General features: G+C 40.1%; 1 protein-coding gene across 1 annotated transcript in view; it reads right to left on the bottom strand.

Annotated features, from left to right (window-relative positions):
• The window catches only part of LOC126390783 (VPS10 domain-containing receptor SorCS1), a 49918-nt gene that overhangs the window by 19665 nt on the left and 14826 nt on the right, over window positions 1-15427 (bottom strand). The window contains exons 7-12 of the mRNA XM_050045241.1: window positions 15172-15279; window positions 11194-11311; window positions 7703-7836; window positions 4618-4731; window positions 2836-3007; window positions 649-835 (exon numbers count right to left, since the gene is read on the bottom strand). Coding sequence (XP_049901198.1) covers window positions 649-835; window positions 2836-3007; window positions 4618-4731; window positions 7703-7836; window positions 11194-11311; window positions 15172-15279 — 833 coding nt within the window. The remainder of the gene's footprint in view (window positions 1-648; window positions 836-2835; window positions 3008-4617; window positions 4732-7702; window positions 7837-11193; window positions 11312-15171; window positions 15280-15427) is intronic.

Genomic DNA, 15427 nt, shown 5'->3' on the forward strand with positions numbered 1-15427 from the left:
AACTCTATGCACTGCACCACACTGTGCAACAGCGAGAAAAAAGGGAGAAACAACAACTTGTTTTTTTTTCTCCAATGAAGAAAAAAAAAGGTGGAGCGTGGGTTTATAGGTGGAGAGGGTGAGTTTGCTCAGAATTCTGTCCTGCGCTGGGACCGTTGGCTGCCATCTGTGTGTTATTTTTCATTCGTGGCACTCCTGAGCCTGCGGCGGCTCTATTTGTTCGGCTGGCACATAGGATTGACAGATTGGCGGGGGCAATGGCGCTCCCTGATCAATAAGTCAGCTCCGTTACATCTGTCACCCCCCGAATACACCAGGGGTGGTCAGCCCCGTTACATATAAGGCTTCCGTGGCTTCCGTGGGCTGAGCGGCTGTGGAGCATAAGCTGACTTGAGTGGAAGTGTAAAGGGATTTGTTCTATCTCACTTGTTTGTTTGGTTATAGGAGGGGAGCATGTTCTGTGGAGAGATAAAGCACAGAATGTGGCACACTGTGTTCAGGCTGACAGCTGCAATTCCACTGAATGTGATAAAAAGTGGGAAGCAGAAAGAGCCAAAAGCATGAGCATAAAAATTGGAGATTCTCTTATCTAAATAAATACATATGCACATTTGTAACACCAATCTTACAATGTCCTCAGTATCTTACATGTTACATGCAGGTAGAGCATGACAGTCTCTGAGCCGAGGCTGTTCTCTCCGGTGGCAGTCACCCGGTAGATTCCCACGGCTTTGTAGATGTGCTTGATCCCGTCCTCAATAGAGCTCACATTGGAGTAGGTCAGAGCGTGGCCATCCCCAAAGTCCAGCGTGATGCTTGTCCTCGCCCCGTCGCCCTGCAAAGCAGAGACACTTTGAGGGGAATCTGCAGGTTTGGCCTTTCATCACCCACAGATTCACTCAGGTTTTCAAGTCACTTGTTATATTACACTCCACCAGCACAGAGCACTTTGTACTTCTTGGATAAGATGTGTAATTATGTCCTAGAGCTTGACACTTTTGCTGCAAGAGTCAGAGCTTTGGTTGTCACTGTGATCCTGCTCTTCATAATATCTGGTACTTTAGATAGATGGGTCCACCAGCTGGTGAATGCGGTCAAAGATCTTTGATTTGTATGACTGTATTTCACTGTATCTGCGTGGATTTCTGGATGTATTGCTGAATTACTACTCCCCTATGAGCCAGAGTTCATTTGTGAATAGCTGTTTATGTGTTAGGCCTTTTCTAAAGCCCGATTCTATTCACACATGACTAGCATTACCTTGCGACCCCATGCGTTTGTAAGAATTGCGGAGGTCTCTGTGATCTTGACCCTATGCAAATCTGCCATGTCTGCAATTTATCAAGTAAATATTCCACCCCAAATTACCTATTATATTTAGCCAAAGACAGAGGTCATGTGATAATAGTACCGTGTAAATCAGCAAAATGCTGATTTGTGGTCACATTTAGATTTTTTTGTTTTCTCTGTGCCTTGTTCCTGCCCCTTTCCTCATAGAGAATTATGGGGACTGCGTTTATCAATGAAGGTTTTGACAGCACTTTGGGTGCAGGAGGTTCGTCTCGCTACACAGCATGCAGATCCACTTACCAAAAGACTAAGCTCAAATCCATCAGCAGAACGAAATCTTGAAAGTTGATGAGATGAATAATGTGTAACTGTGTGGCAGAATCGGTTAGTTGAACCCATATTTAAAAGAAAATAAGGAGGTTAACACTGTACATCCTCACTGAATGTCCTGTGTCTTGTGTTTTTATGTGCGGTGTTGGAATGCTTGAGTGTCACAACTAATAACTTTCTAGCTAGCCTCTAGCTTCTATATGACAGCTAATGGTGTTTGTAGAGTTTCTGTGTTGAGTAGAGTTACAAATGTCTGTGCGCATCGTCTCCAGAAGATAATGTCAGTAAGTTAAGTAAAACAATGACTCATCTTATTCTTTGCCAATGCATGACACACAGCAAAGACATGGTGATGATTTCTAAATCCCATGAGGTCTCCTGGCAATACTAGTCCTGTGTGAATAGGACTTACATTAGTGATATGGGCTAGTTTGAAGGTAATGATTTTTAAAATCATTTTTCAAACTCAAAAAATGTCTTAGCTAATCAACTGTAGTAATGCATAAGTTGATTGCGAGGACATGTTTGATCAAAAGCAATAAATTATATAACCAAGACTTCCTAAAAGATTGAGGCACACTGAAGAATTTATTACTTCAATTGAATTCATATGGCATCAACAGTGACTGAACATCCATATAAAAGGGTGCAAATGTTCCCTTTAACACAGTACTTGCGGAGTTCATTTCCACCACTTTACATGGTTCTATGGCAGTGTTACCATGCCAAGGTCCTGCTGGTTGGGGACAGCAACAAAGGCTATTGAGGCAGATAATGATGTTTTTACACTCTTAAACAGTGTCCTAAGTCTCCATATTAGACACTAACTAGCATGCAAAATATAGCGACTGTATATATATATATATATAGAGTATGGACATAACATGGTCGGCGCTGAGCAAAATTTATGTCTCCATTTGTCTCTGGTCAGGGGACATTTTCCAACTGTAATTCCATATTCAATATTCAATAAATTCTTTGAGCATAAAATAGGAAAGTTACTAAGTGCTTCTGTTGATAGAGTACGTTACTCGTGTATCGTGACAGTCTGATCATAGGGAATATCGTCTTCTAAAAGATCTCCCTGCACTGTGTAATGTTGGTGTATGTGGTAAATACTGATAATTCAGACTTTGCCCTTGTTTGCATTGTGAATGACATTTACTTTGGGTGGCAGTTCATGAGGCTTTTTGACAAGTGCAGAAAAGCGCTTACCTCCTCCAGAAAAACAAGGAAGGTGACATTGGCGCCCAGGGTGGCTGTCAGCGTGCCCTCGCTGGTGACCAGGTGGAGACCTTTGGGTGCTTGGATGGGACACTGCTGCCTCCTGGCTGTGTACTCTACGCTGACCCCAGCTGTACAGTTATTAGAGACCACTTTCCTGTAGCTGGGGGTGGAAAAGCACAAAAGGCTTAAATGATGAAGATGTGTATTTGTGGAGAATACAAACTCTGTCACCATTAGATGGATAGAATACAGAAATTGTTAAACAATGTTGTCTGTGGATGATCCAGAGTATCAGGGGTGCTTTTATGAAAAAGATGTTGCTAATTAAACTGTCAAGCGTAATTCGTCAGTGTTGGGAACATCACCTCCATTGTGCCGGGGTAGCAGTAGAAACTAAATTAGATTAAAGGTGGATATCTCAGAGGTTGGATAAATAAATCCAGAACAACATGCTTTGCCAGAAATCACTCGGCGTAAACAAGTGGCAACCTGCGGGGCTCGAGTTCCTCGAATGGCCACTTGAGGCTGGCTCCAAGAGTGAATCAGTCTCTATAGACCTCCATGCAAGAATGCCCAAATTTACAGCAAAAAATAGCATGTTTACAGTCTGGTACAAAAAACAATTTTGGTCTCCACAGCTAATTTACCCATTCATGACAACTTTACGAGTGGTGAATATTTAATTAACGCACCTGTTTAAAAGTTATCAAGACTTAAATGTATGCAAGAATAAGGGCGTGGTCGTTCTGAGTGACAGGTGGGTGATGTTCGCTGACAAGTTCCTACCACAGCGACAATGTTGGTTAGGTAACATTACCATGGCATACTGGGGTAGCTGCAGATGTCGCTATTTCAATGTGTTTTCAGTTCATTAAACTTAATGTAATTTTTTGGTTGTCTTGTTCACAGTTTGGTTGTTCTACAAGACCCTTCAAGGAGTCGGATATTTGGTTTCTGGTAAGTAAATTTTGTTTAAATATATTTAAGCCTTTTTTCAGTAGCACTTTCACTTTTCACTAGCAAAAATTAGCATTAGCATTCGTATTATCACAATTAACCATAGCTGTAAATACACCATGCTAACCAAGCTAGCAGCTAGCAGGGTTATCACCGACCTCTTGTCCAAATATGGTCACATATGGCTCCAAATTTCAAGATGGTGACAGCCAAAATGCCAAAATTGAGACATCCATTATTTCAATACAATCTATGGAAGTATATTAGCAAATGGATGATTGAGCAAACTCAATCTGTTTCATATGGGAACTTCTGAAGCTTTTAGTCATCTGACATGGTTTTCATTAGCACATAAGTCTTCCCAGTTGTCTTGGAAATGTAGATCAAGTAGTTCAGACTACAATTTTTATCTATTTACTTTTTTGAGGACTTTAAGGACTTTTTTGCCCATGCTGGCTTAAAAATTGAAATAATCAAAAGCTCCATAACGGCCACTAAATGGACCTTGAGGTGAGGTTGTACACTCTGGAGAAGCCATTGTACTTTGCACACTCTTTTGTAGCTTTTAAAACATGTTGCGCAAACACTACTTCACCCTCAGTTAATCACATCGTTACTATGGTTTATATTCTCAAATCGCGTGTTTGATCATTCAGCCCACATTTTCCTCAGCCTGTCCTTCTTGTCCCTGAGAAACTAATTAATGTACCCGGAGCTATTCAACTCAAATGCACCATTTATTTTACCCAATGCCTGCGAGTCACTACTGAGAATATGTGTGCTGATTCTAGTCTGCTCTGGTCCTGTGCTCACCCGGTGCTGTTAAGGAAAGTCATCCCTGTGGTGCAACTCCTGGACATCGTTGATGGATGGAACCAAAAGGCAGGGGTGCACTTGCCGTCGGTCCGTCTCTCATAGCCATAATCACTGTAATGATCAGAGCAGACAAAAACAGAAAAACGCATCTAATCAGAAACAATGGAGGAAACAGTGACAGACAAGACGGATGCAAACATTCCCGAGGCTGTGTTTTGAAAATTCAATTCCAAAATGAGAAACGCACTATTTCAAGTGTGACATGTACTTGTAAAATGAGTGATATTACTCACAGACAAATCAATCAGAGGATGATAAAATATTCCAGCTGAAAAGGATCATCTGTTTTGTATTTTCAGACACACTGAATATTGAAATCCTCCTACAGAATTGCGGGGAACAACATGTTAATTAATGTCATTTAAGTCACACAGAAGTTACAGCGACTGTTCTGTGCCTCTTTGGTGCTTTTTAAACACAGCCCATGAGTTGTTTGTCCTACAAATTAAAAGGCAGAGCAGCACTGTGTCCCCAAAATGATAGGGACAAATTGCCCCAATTAGTGCGACATGCACACAGATGCAAAAGTGTTGTGATTGTTAATGAAAGCTATTAGGCTTGGTGATTTATGGTTTTGATGGTGCATATTCCAAGAGCTGCCTCACTCAGGAGACCTGCAGATTTGCGACCAAAGCATGAAAAAAAACAACATTAGTACTGCTGATAATTCAAAGAAAGCAGGTTGTAAGGATGTTAAACAAAATTCTCTGTAACTGTACTTGTAATAGAAACAATCCCTAACAGCAGCTACAAAAGCATCTATTATTATGAATTATCATTTCTATTCAGGTGGAATCAATTCAGGCACTGGTAATGAAAAAATACACTAGTGTATTCATTACAGTTTTTTTCTTTCTTTGTTGGTGTTCATATTGGTGAGGAATAATAGCTTAGAACTGCCAACACAGCTAACAGAGGGAGTTGTTAAGGGACACAGAATTATACAGTCTGAATGTGTGAACGTGTGTAAATGCACTTTGCAGATTAAGCCATTTGTTACGTCTGCTTGTGATTAATTAATTGACACCTTGTGAAAAAGACTGTGTACTCAAAGATGCTAGTATGTAGAATACACTTGAGGTTTTAGTGCGCTCCTGATGTAGACTATAATCCCACAATGCAATAATGGGTATTTATCCACAGCTGAGGAAAGTCCCCAACAAATGTGCTTTTTACTCCTCTTTGAATGACATCTGTTACAAACTACAGTACCCAGCTGTTTTAGGAGCTTACTTAGCTCCAAAGGTACTGATTCATGAGCCATTTCTGAGGAATTAACAAAGTGTCAACCTCCAGGGAAGAAAAATGAAGCCAGAAACCGCAGTTCCTCAAATTTCCGTCTGGCTCCAGAAGCCAGTCAATCCCCATAGACTCCCAAATTAAAATGTTACAGCCTGGTACAAAAAACAGTTTTGGCCTTTGTAGCTAATCAAAGTTAGTGTTAGAGTTAATGTTTATTTAACTACACAGATTACATTTTAAAGTAACGCATAATTAAAGGCATGGCTACTTTAAATGACAGGTGGCTGCTGTCTATTGTAAAGTTGTGACCACAGCAACAACGTTGGTTTGGTAACGTAACAATGGCGTAACACCAGATTCACAAAGTATAGGTATGGCAAAATCTGTCACTATTTCAATGTGATTTTAAGTCATTAAATCTTAACTGTAACATTTTGGTTGCCTAAAATGTCTTGTTCAGCATTTGGTTGTATTAAAAGACCCTCCAAGGAGTCAGATATTCAGCTTTTACAGTAAGTACATTTTGTTTTAATGGTTTTAAGCCTGTTTTTTGGTGGCAAAAATTACCATTAGCATGATCACAGTCAACCATAGCTGTGCTGGCCAAGCTAGCAGCTAGCGTTAGCATTTCCTCTGCCCTCTTGTCCTAATATGATCAATTCTGGCTCCAAATATCCAAGACGGCGATGGCCAAAATGCCAAACAGAAGGCTTCAAAACTGGAATCCACACACCAATGGGTGATGTCACGGCAGCAACATCCATTATTTTATACAGTCTGTGACATTTACACTTCATCTTTAGTAGAGCCCAAAGGGCTCAGGGCTGGTTATCACAGACAGATGCTTCTAACAGCTGCGAAAAATAAATAAATAAATAAATAAAAACTAATGAAATTAAAAATGTGGATGGTGTTGAGAGAACTTGAAGATCTCAGGAAACAAACCAGAGACAGAGTGAACTTTTTACAAAACCATTTTGTTTTCTTTTCTAGCATTGCAAAGCTGCAGTTTGTGTGACTGTCAGCACATACATTGCATCATTTCCTGCACATTGATTTTTTGTATACAGCTAAAGTTAGGGGCTCAAAAGAGACATTTTGAACATAGAACTGTCAAAATGAAAGCAACGAAGGAGGAGAACTTTTAGTCCCTAGTTTAGGTCAAGATCCAAAAACACTGGACTGTTTTCGTCTTTTCATTGAACCCCACCTGCCCTGTCAACACCATGACAACACCATCACGGGGTGACGTGATGTACTGATACTGATGATAACCGTGAAATAATACATGTGTCTTTCTGTTGTCGCTTTGTCTCCCTGCCTAAACACCATCTGGTTGCCTTTTTTTGTAAATTTCTGCACAGGTATGGTTACAGATTCTCTTTCTCTACATCCCCACACTTGTTTAATTCATTTGCAAAAAAAAAAAGAGACAAAACACACAATAAACAGTTGAGGACGAATTTGACGATGAAGATGAATTTTCTGTAGGTATCGCAATAATATCAACATCATGAACTCTTTTGGCCACAATTATCATGCAGAGAAAATCTGATATCAAGCCAGCATTACTCATATTTCAAACTCCTGTTTTCAAAAAGCTTCTTCCAGAATCAGAGAATACATTATACAACTGTATTGCGAGTAGTAGAGTGACTTTGCTTTGTAAAATTTCGTGAAATTCCCCTTTAACAACAATACAGATGGAGTGCAAATGGGACTGACTATGGGATGACAAAAAATAAAAATAAAAATAAAAATAAAAGAATCATATACTCACCATTCAAAGTCAGCCTCTGTGCAGTCACAGGGGCCCGATGTCATAGACACAGAGTACGTCTTTCCCATAACGCACCTGGACGTGGGCTTCAGCTTCCGGTAGATTCTTTTCACTCCCATGAGGCACGGCTCGCCCTGCAGGCCCGATTTCAGGAGAGAACCGAGAGGAGAGAGAGTTTAAAAAATGAGCTGCTTTTGTAACTTGCCACCATAAATAATTTACATGATGCAAGAAGCCATGTGTGCATCTTACTGTGTGTGAAAAGCACTGTTGGCTTGCTTAACTTCAGCTCGTTGTGCACTCCTGTTCGGCGAATATTTACGGCCTTGTGCCGTGTGGTGTGCTAAACTCAACAACTGTTCCTGCGTCGCAAGTGTCACACTGGAGAATGTGCTGCTTGAGTTCTTTTTTAGAGAGATTTTTTTTGTGATATTGAGATGAACGAATAAGAAGCAGCTTCAGTGGCAAAAGCTGCCAGCGCCAAAATCCATTTTTAGCCTTGTATCTATGCGTGAGCAGTGAATATAAAATCAGTTGGAGTACAAAAAAGATAAGAAGATAACACCAGTGTGTTTCACTGCATCCTCTGTGCTACACTGCTGCTATGTTTTTATGACTGGAACATTCTGTCTTCGTGCATTAGGTGTCAGTAGTGAGATGCTTAAAAAGATCCGGCTGTATCCACAAATAGACTCCCAGCTCCTGAAAATGTCCTTAACTTTCCCTGTGGTCTTTGAACACAAACACTGTCCTCTGTTTTGAGGTAGTGTTCAGTTTATTCTTGCAGCAGACTGGGACCTACAGTGCCTCTACATTTAGGCAGGTTAGCCCTGTAATTGGCTTGGACTCTTGTCATCTTCCATGCTATATGTTTTGATCATTAGCCTGCTCTGAGCATATGGGTGTCTAAAGCAATTAAGAGTGGGGCCATGAATAAAGGCGCGCTCTAAGTCCCTGGCTCGGCTCCGGGCCTGGCCAGGTTGAGGGGTTTCTCAGGCGGGTTTAATGTATGCAGGTAGTTAGAGTCGGTTCACTCAGAGCATCAACAGGAATGGCTGGAGAATCTGCATAAGTGCTCTGGGAGCTGAAAGATGTCGAGCGTCAGTCCACTCACTATACGGCCGGGCTAAAAGCAGCCAGTGATCACACATTACCCAGACGCTGAAGCCTGGCGTTTGATCAAGCTAAACTCTGTCTCAACCAAACCTTTAGAAGCAGTGCTACAGAGAAAACAAGCTCCGCAGACTTTAGATGGTTTAATTTTCCATGAAGGAATTGACATCTTATTTTGGAATAATAGCTCATTAAGTCAAAACTTTAATCCGCTTTTAGGGATTTTGTTTATGCAGCAGAATGGAAGTGCATTCATAAGCAGAGAGTGCTGACATAAGGCACATGCTGTAGGCTGTGTCTAAAGTCACTCCGCATGTGTTACCTAGAGCACTATTGACTTTCTGCATTTTTATTTGAGTGTCCGAACTGTGTTTTACATAAAATACTAACTCCCACATAGCATTACTTTCTGAAATGCCTTGCTTTTATACGTTTAAAGGCAGTAGCTGAAATCAGCTGTCAGTGATGATTTATAAGTGTCTGAAATCTGAATTTGGAGTGATGGTTATTAACACTTCTTATTGGAAAGTTAAACACTTGTCCTGATCACTTTTTGGATACTGAGCATTTGCCTGTCTGATCTGAAATTTACTTGAAGGGTTCTCACACGTTTTCATGGAAAAAATTTCAAAATGTCTCCATGACTTTTTTAAGTACCTATAATAAAATTTCCATCACCATTTACAACGTACAACATAAACAGAACTGTATAATGTAGGCTATACTATAATGTATGAATATTAAACAGCAACCTTTTCAGACTCTAATACTTATGTTTATATTCACTCCAATTACTTCAACATACGGTCACAGTCAACACATTGTATTCTAATTTTAAAAAAAGCTCTACACGCACTCATGTAAGTCTGTCACTGGCTCTAAAGCTTGTACTATCAGTGAGTGTGATTTTGTGGACATGAATGTCCAGGGTATAGTGTTAACACGAGCAGTATTCCAGATAGAATATTTGGGTTTCTCATAAACAGAATATGGAGTTTACATGCTGAAACACAAACTGAATAATCAAAAAACCTGATAATAAACGGGTTATTCATGTCCATGTAAACACACTCAGTGTAATCTTTATGCATTTGATTACAAACACATTTTGGATGCAAGTCTGAAAACAATGCAGCAACATAGGTATGTGGGTATGAGCATTTTAAGACGGGGAGTAAAAGCCGACACTGTGCGTGGAACATCGGTTAATTTTGTTACAAAAACCCCCCAAAAAACACCAATACCTTTCCTACCTACCTACCACGCTCTACTTTCAGAGCAGTTAAAACAAAACTGAAAAGCGCATTGGGACTCCCGTGTCATATGCCCCATCTCAAAAATGAAGGGGCATCGATATGGAAACATGTTAAATCACACCGTCACAGTATTATTTGTTTTGTCCCATTTGCTCGGCATTATTTGAACATATCAGATTCAAGTGGCAAACATGCAGGAAGAGATGGAATGCCTGGAGAAAATGAAGAAATGTACGTGACGGTAAACAAAATGTCACATATCAACGCATATTAGTGCTACATTACGTCAACATGTAGTCTACAGCAAATAAATTTGCGGTTATATTACATTACGTGGAAGGTTATCGACAGAAGATCACTATACACGCAACAAAATCTACGACTTTTTCAACAATTTTCAAGGAATTTATTATTTTATGATGACTTTGGGCCTGGAAAATTAGGTTCTGAAATATCATGACTTTCCCAGGTTTTCCATTTCTGTGTGAACCCTGTATATTTTTGATTATTACAACAAAAAAGAGAGAATTTAAAGTACACTTTGGGTTTCCTGTGATGGTTTCCTACATTTTGCATAGTGTCCCATGATAAAGTGTATTTTGTTTGCAGAGAGAAAAGTCACTGCAGACGATCACCTAAATGAAGATTTGCATATTAATTGACAATTAGAGAGATATCACAACTCTAATCAGTCCTATATTCTGGCTTACAAGTGTACACCCTGTCAGTGATGGTGTAAAATGATGATGACTTGTAAGTTATGTATTTTTATGCACAATTACTGCTCACTATTGAGTAAATCCTGTGTTTTGCTCTGTAGGAAATACTAAATGTGTGACCAAGGGAGTTATTTTGCAGCACCAATTATTTAAATACAGATCAATTGACAAAAAGATCTTCTAAATATTGTGATACACCACTTGCTTTAAACTGTAATTTCATACAAGAAAATATGTTACATAAAAATGATGCTGGCTGTTAAGCTTTTACAGTAAATTAGTGTGAGATTCTTCCATCTGAGCCTCACATGTAGATTTCTCCACCAGCCGTCACAAACATTTTTTTTTTGGGGTGTGTGATAAACAAGTGTGGTCTTTATTTCTGTCCTGGCACACACCGTACCTGGTTGTGTAGGTGCCACGTCTGATAATCCGCTTCTGTACACCTCCTGTTGAAGATGGACCTGAAGTCTATTTTCACCAGCTGCCACTCCGAGCGATGACTGACGTGGCCGAATATCCTGGAAAATAGCCATGCACGCTGTTGCTGGTTATATACAAAACATGCTGCAGATAATGACCAACAGAATTTGTGTTAAAGCATTAGGCTGGTGATAGTTTATGTTTTCTCACTGTCAACAAATTCCTGGAGAAGACCAAACTCACCAATGACCTGATCCTACTATTAAGATACAGTATATTTTATCTATCTGGGACATAGAGCTGCAGTGCTGTCCAAAAGCTTCTAACAACACATGAGTGAACCACACTGTTGAACTACACTAGTGCACAAAGTGTATATTGATCCACAGCTGAAAACAGTCCCTGACAAATGTACTATTTACTCCCAGTGGTAGAATCTCACTGAGTACTTTTACTCTAGTACAAATTTGAGGCACTTGTATTTTAATGAGGCTACTCTTTCCATTCATTAATGTGCTTTTTACTTCACTACAATTGTTTGACAGCTTTACTTACTAGTTGCTTTACAATTTGAGGTTTTTATATAAAATAAAAACTATATAGAAAGATCAAATATTGAATTAAACTACCCAAGAGTGTATAAGAATACAGCTAAAATGATAAGTTGAGTGATTGAAAATTAATAGACGACTATTTTGATGATCGTTTGAGTCTATTGAAACTATTTCATGGTTCCATCTCATGATGCAGAGTAACCTCCGCTCCACCCAGCTTGGTCATGGCAAGGTGGTGGAAACATCATTAAGTCCAGACTGGTAGAAAAAGACTTCCACACACTTACATCTATGCAGTGTTTGACTTTATTGTTGAGCTTTCGGTCTATTGAAGCTTCATCAGAGCATACATAAGCCAACAATGGACAGGCTGGTAAAAGTAACCAATCTCAGTCTAAACTTGGCTGTATGTGACACACCTGTGCACAACCTAGAGATAGAAGCCCCACGCCCTCGGAGTACTTTTACCAGCCCGTCCATTGTTGCCTTATGTTTGCTCTGATGAAGGTCTAATAGACCGAAAGCTCAATGATAAAGTCAAACACTGCATATATGTAAGTGTGCGGAAATATTTTTCTACCAGCCTGGTTCCAGCTCCACTGCTTTTCATTCTAATTTTCTAAAGTTGTGGTGCTGGTTGGATAAACAAACACATACATTGCGATGGTGTCACCTTGGGCTCTGGGTAATTGTGCAGCATTTCTCAGTATCTTCAGAGTTTTAACAAACAAATCAATCAGTGGATTAAATGAAAACTTTACCCACAAAATGAACATCTGTACATTAATTAGTGTATGCTGTGTCACCTTGAATGCATGAGGAAAACTTTTTTTTTCTTGCATGCCTCCACGGTAAATGGCGAATATCCTAGGTTACTGATTGATTGGCGACCGTTTTTAACAACAGTAAAACTAGCAAAACATCAAACCTTCATACAACTTGTGCAGTATAATCTAAGTCTCCAGTACTTCTCAAACACATTATTTTCACTAAAATCTTGCTATTTAAAACTGGATTGAAAGTGAAACTTATCCATGCTCTCTTCAAAGCCAGACTCCATTACTTATGTTTTTTTGAAAGCGCATGTGTTGTGGGAAGTACTGAGCATACGACTGGATAAATGAGAGTTTTGCTGTTGTTGTCGGTGAAGATTCTCAGTCATCCAGGTCATGGTAAGTGCTATATCGTACATTGGGGAAACAATACAACCATTCCACAAGTACATGGCACAACACAGGAGAGCCAGCTCCTCAGGTCAAGACTTGGCTGACCATTTACATCTTAAAGAAAAGGGATGCTCCTTCGAGGACAGCATGTACACATCTTGGAGGCATGAAAGACGCCATCTACTTCAAACTGGAGCGACCATCGTTAAACAGAGGAGGCGGCCTATGACACCACTTAAAGTATCACCCACCTACAGTGCAGTCCTTAGATCCCTCCCCAGACGACTTAACACCCTAACGACACACATGATGGGCGGATAGGTCAACGACTCACATGTGACCTCTTTAAGAGTTCACACCCACACAGAATTTAAAGCCTATGACTTTGCACCAGCCTGTTAGAACTGAAGAAGCCTCAAGAAACTCAAGCAAGTCCAGTTGGCTACGATATAGTTCTTAAGATTTTGCTATTGTTAAATGTGATCAACAATCGATGTTTGTTATTTTTCTGTGGAGGCATGCGAGGAAAACTGTTTTCTAATGAATTCAAAGTAACACAGCACGACTAACTTATTCATAAACGGTCATTTTATGGGTGAAGTATTTCTTTAGGTAAAGGATCTGAACACTTCCTCACCTACTGTGTACTCCTGTTTGGTTAACCGAGCTATTTTAGGAAGGTGCTGAGCCTTTTTTAAAAATGAAAACTTAATCAGCTGAGGAAGAGCCTGAGTTAGGGAGAGTAAAAAGTCCCAGAAAAAGCAGCGTAGGGTAGTTATGCTATAAAACAACTAGCCTGTATGACATTTTGCTCGACCATGTTTTGAGACAAATGTGTTTATACCTGTTCAACTTACAGAAGTTTTAGGAGGCTTTAAAGGAGTTCTTTAAATTTCGACATCAGGTGTGTGTGGGAGGATGAAGGATTTCAAAGCTGTTCGACCATCTGACAAGGAATTTGACGAAACATATTGGTGCCTCAACACTTTGTTGGCTTTGGACTTTTCACAGGATTTGTTAACAGTACAGATACAACCTGGAATATAACACCGACTCTGGCATCTTTTCATCTTTAAGGTGTTTTTTTTTTTTGTATAACAAGTTTGAACTGATATTGAAAAGTATTAACTTATTTCCTCTGAAAGCTTAATCATAATGAATATCCGTATATTTCAATGGTCAAAAACAAAACAGAATCCAAGGTTACGAGACTAACCAGATAAATATTCCATCTCCGGCTAAATTGAGTGGGTGTGTTTTTCTGCGCTGACCCCCCTCACCATTCATACCACAACATATTTATCACAATCAATCTGTCAATTAGCTCTGGAGGCACCCGACCATGACAGGCACTTACTGTAAAAATGAGTACAAATTGATAAGAAAACAGTGCGGACTTATGAAAACTAATGGTGTGTCTGCCAGCCCAGAGGCTCCGTGCTCGAGAGCTTATTCTCAATGCAAACCTGCAAGCATTGTCTTTACACTGCCCCTTTTCCCAACTCTGTTTTTTATTCCTTTCTTGCTGAGACGATTGCCGTGCATTTTCCTATTCTCTCTCCCCCTCTCCGTCTCTCCAGCTGCGTCCTATCACTCTCCTGTAGAGCTGACTACAGAGCCGACTGTCAGTCTGTCATTTATGGCAGGTGTCTTGAAACATTGATGTAATGGCTGTGCAAACCCTTTCGTAACACATCCCAAAGTCCTAAATCTCTACTGCAATATGAGAGTGGTGCTGTGTCATACCATATGCATGCACTCCAGCTCTGGGCTATTCTAATAATAAATGTGGAAGAACACAAAAAGAATCTTCATAAATGTGGTTTCTGAGGACATGTCGAATTATACTAACTGCTCTTCCCACTTTTAAATGCTGTTAAAACTTTTTTTTAAAACCAAAGTTTCTTGTCTGTTTTCTCAGGCATTTTTTTTGATCGTTTGCCTTCATGTTCTTCAAATGGACAGTCACGCTGTCGCTGGCTGCCAAAGCATTGATCTCCTGTGATCATAATCTGGAGACAGCCAGTTTTGATGTTGGGTAGACCTTGAGAGAATTTTTTTTAATTCATGAAAAGGAAAACAGGCAGTCAGGAATGCTGAATCAAGCAGGCTCAGATGGAGATACATGGGTAAAGGCAGATGAGAGCACAACCCCCTCTACACACACAGACTATTGTTGTTACTTTGATTTTTCAGGTGATTGATAGAATTCCAACTTGACAATTCTCTGTGACTCACGTCATGATGAGAGTCTCCTCCCCGGGCTCTCCCAGCACCCCGTCCACGAACAGAGGCGTGTTGGTGAAGCTGTACTTGTTCCACTGCCGTCCTTCGTCAAAGCTCAACCTGGGAACACAAACAGCCTTCGCACAAGCCACTAACGCTAACCCCCGACTGTGTGCACAAGCTAATGACCCTGAGAGCTGTCTAACAACTTTATTTCATATTCCGCGCAGGGCTGAGGCTCTCTGCTCAGTGAACACTGATCAGTAGA

This window comes from Epinephelus moara, chromosome 5 (genome assembly GCF_006386435.1).
Source record: "Epinephelus moara isolate mb chromosome 5, YSFRI_EMoa_1.0, whole genome shotgun sequence".
Lineage (NCBI taxonomy): Eukaryota > Metazoa > Chordata > Actinopteri > Perciformes > Serranidae > Epinephelus > Epinephelus moara.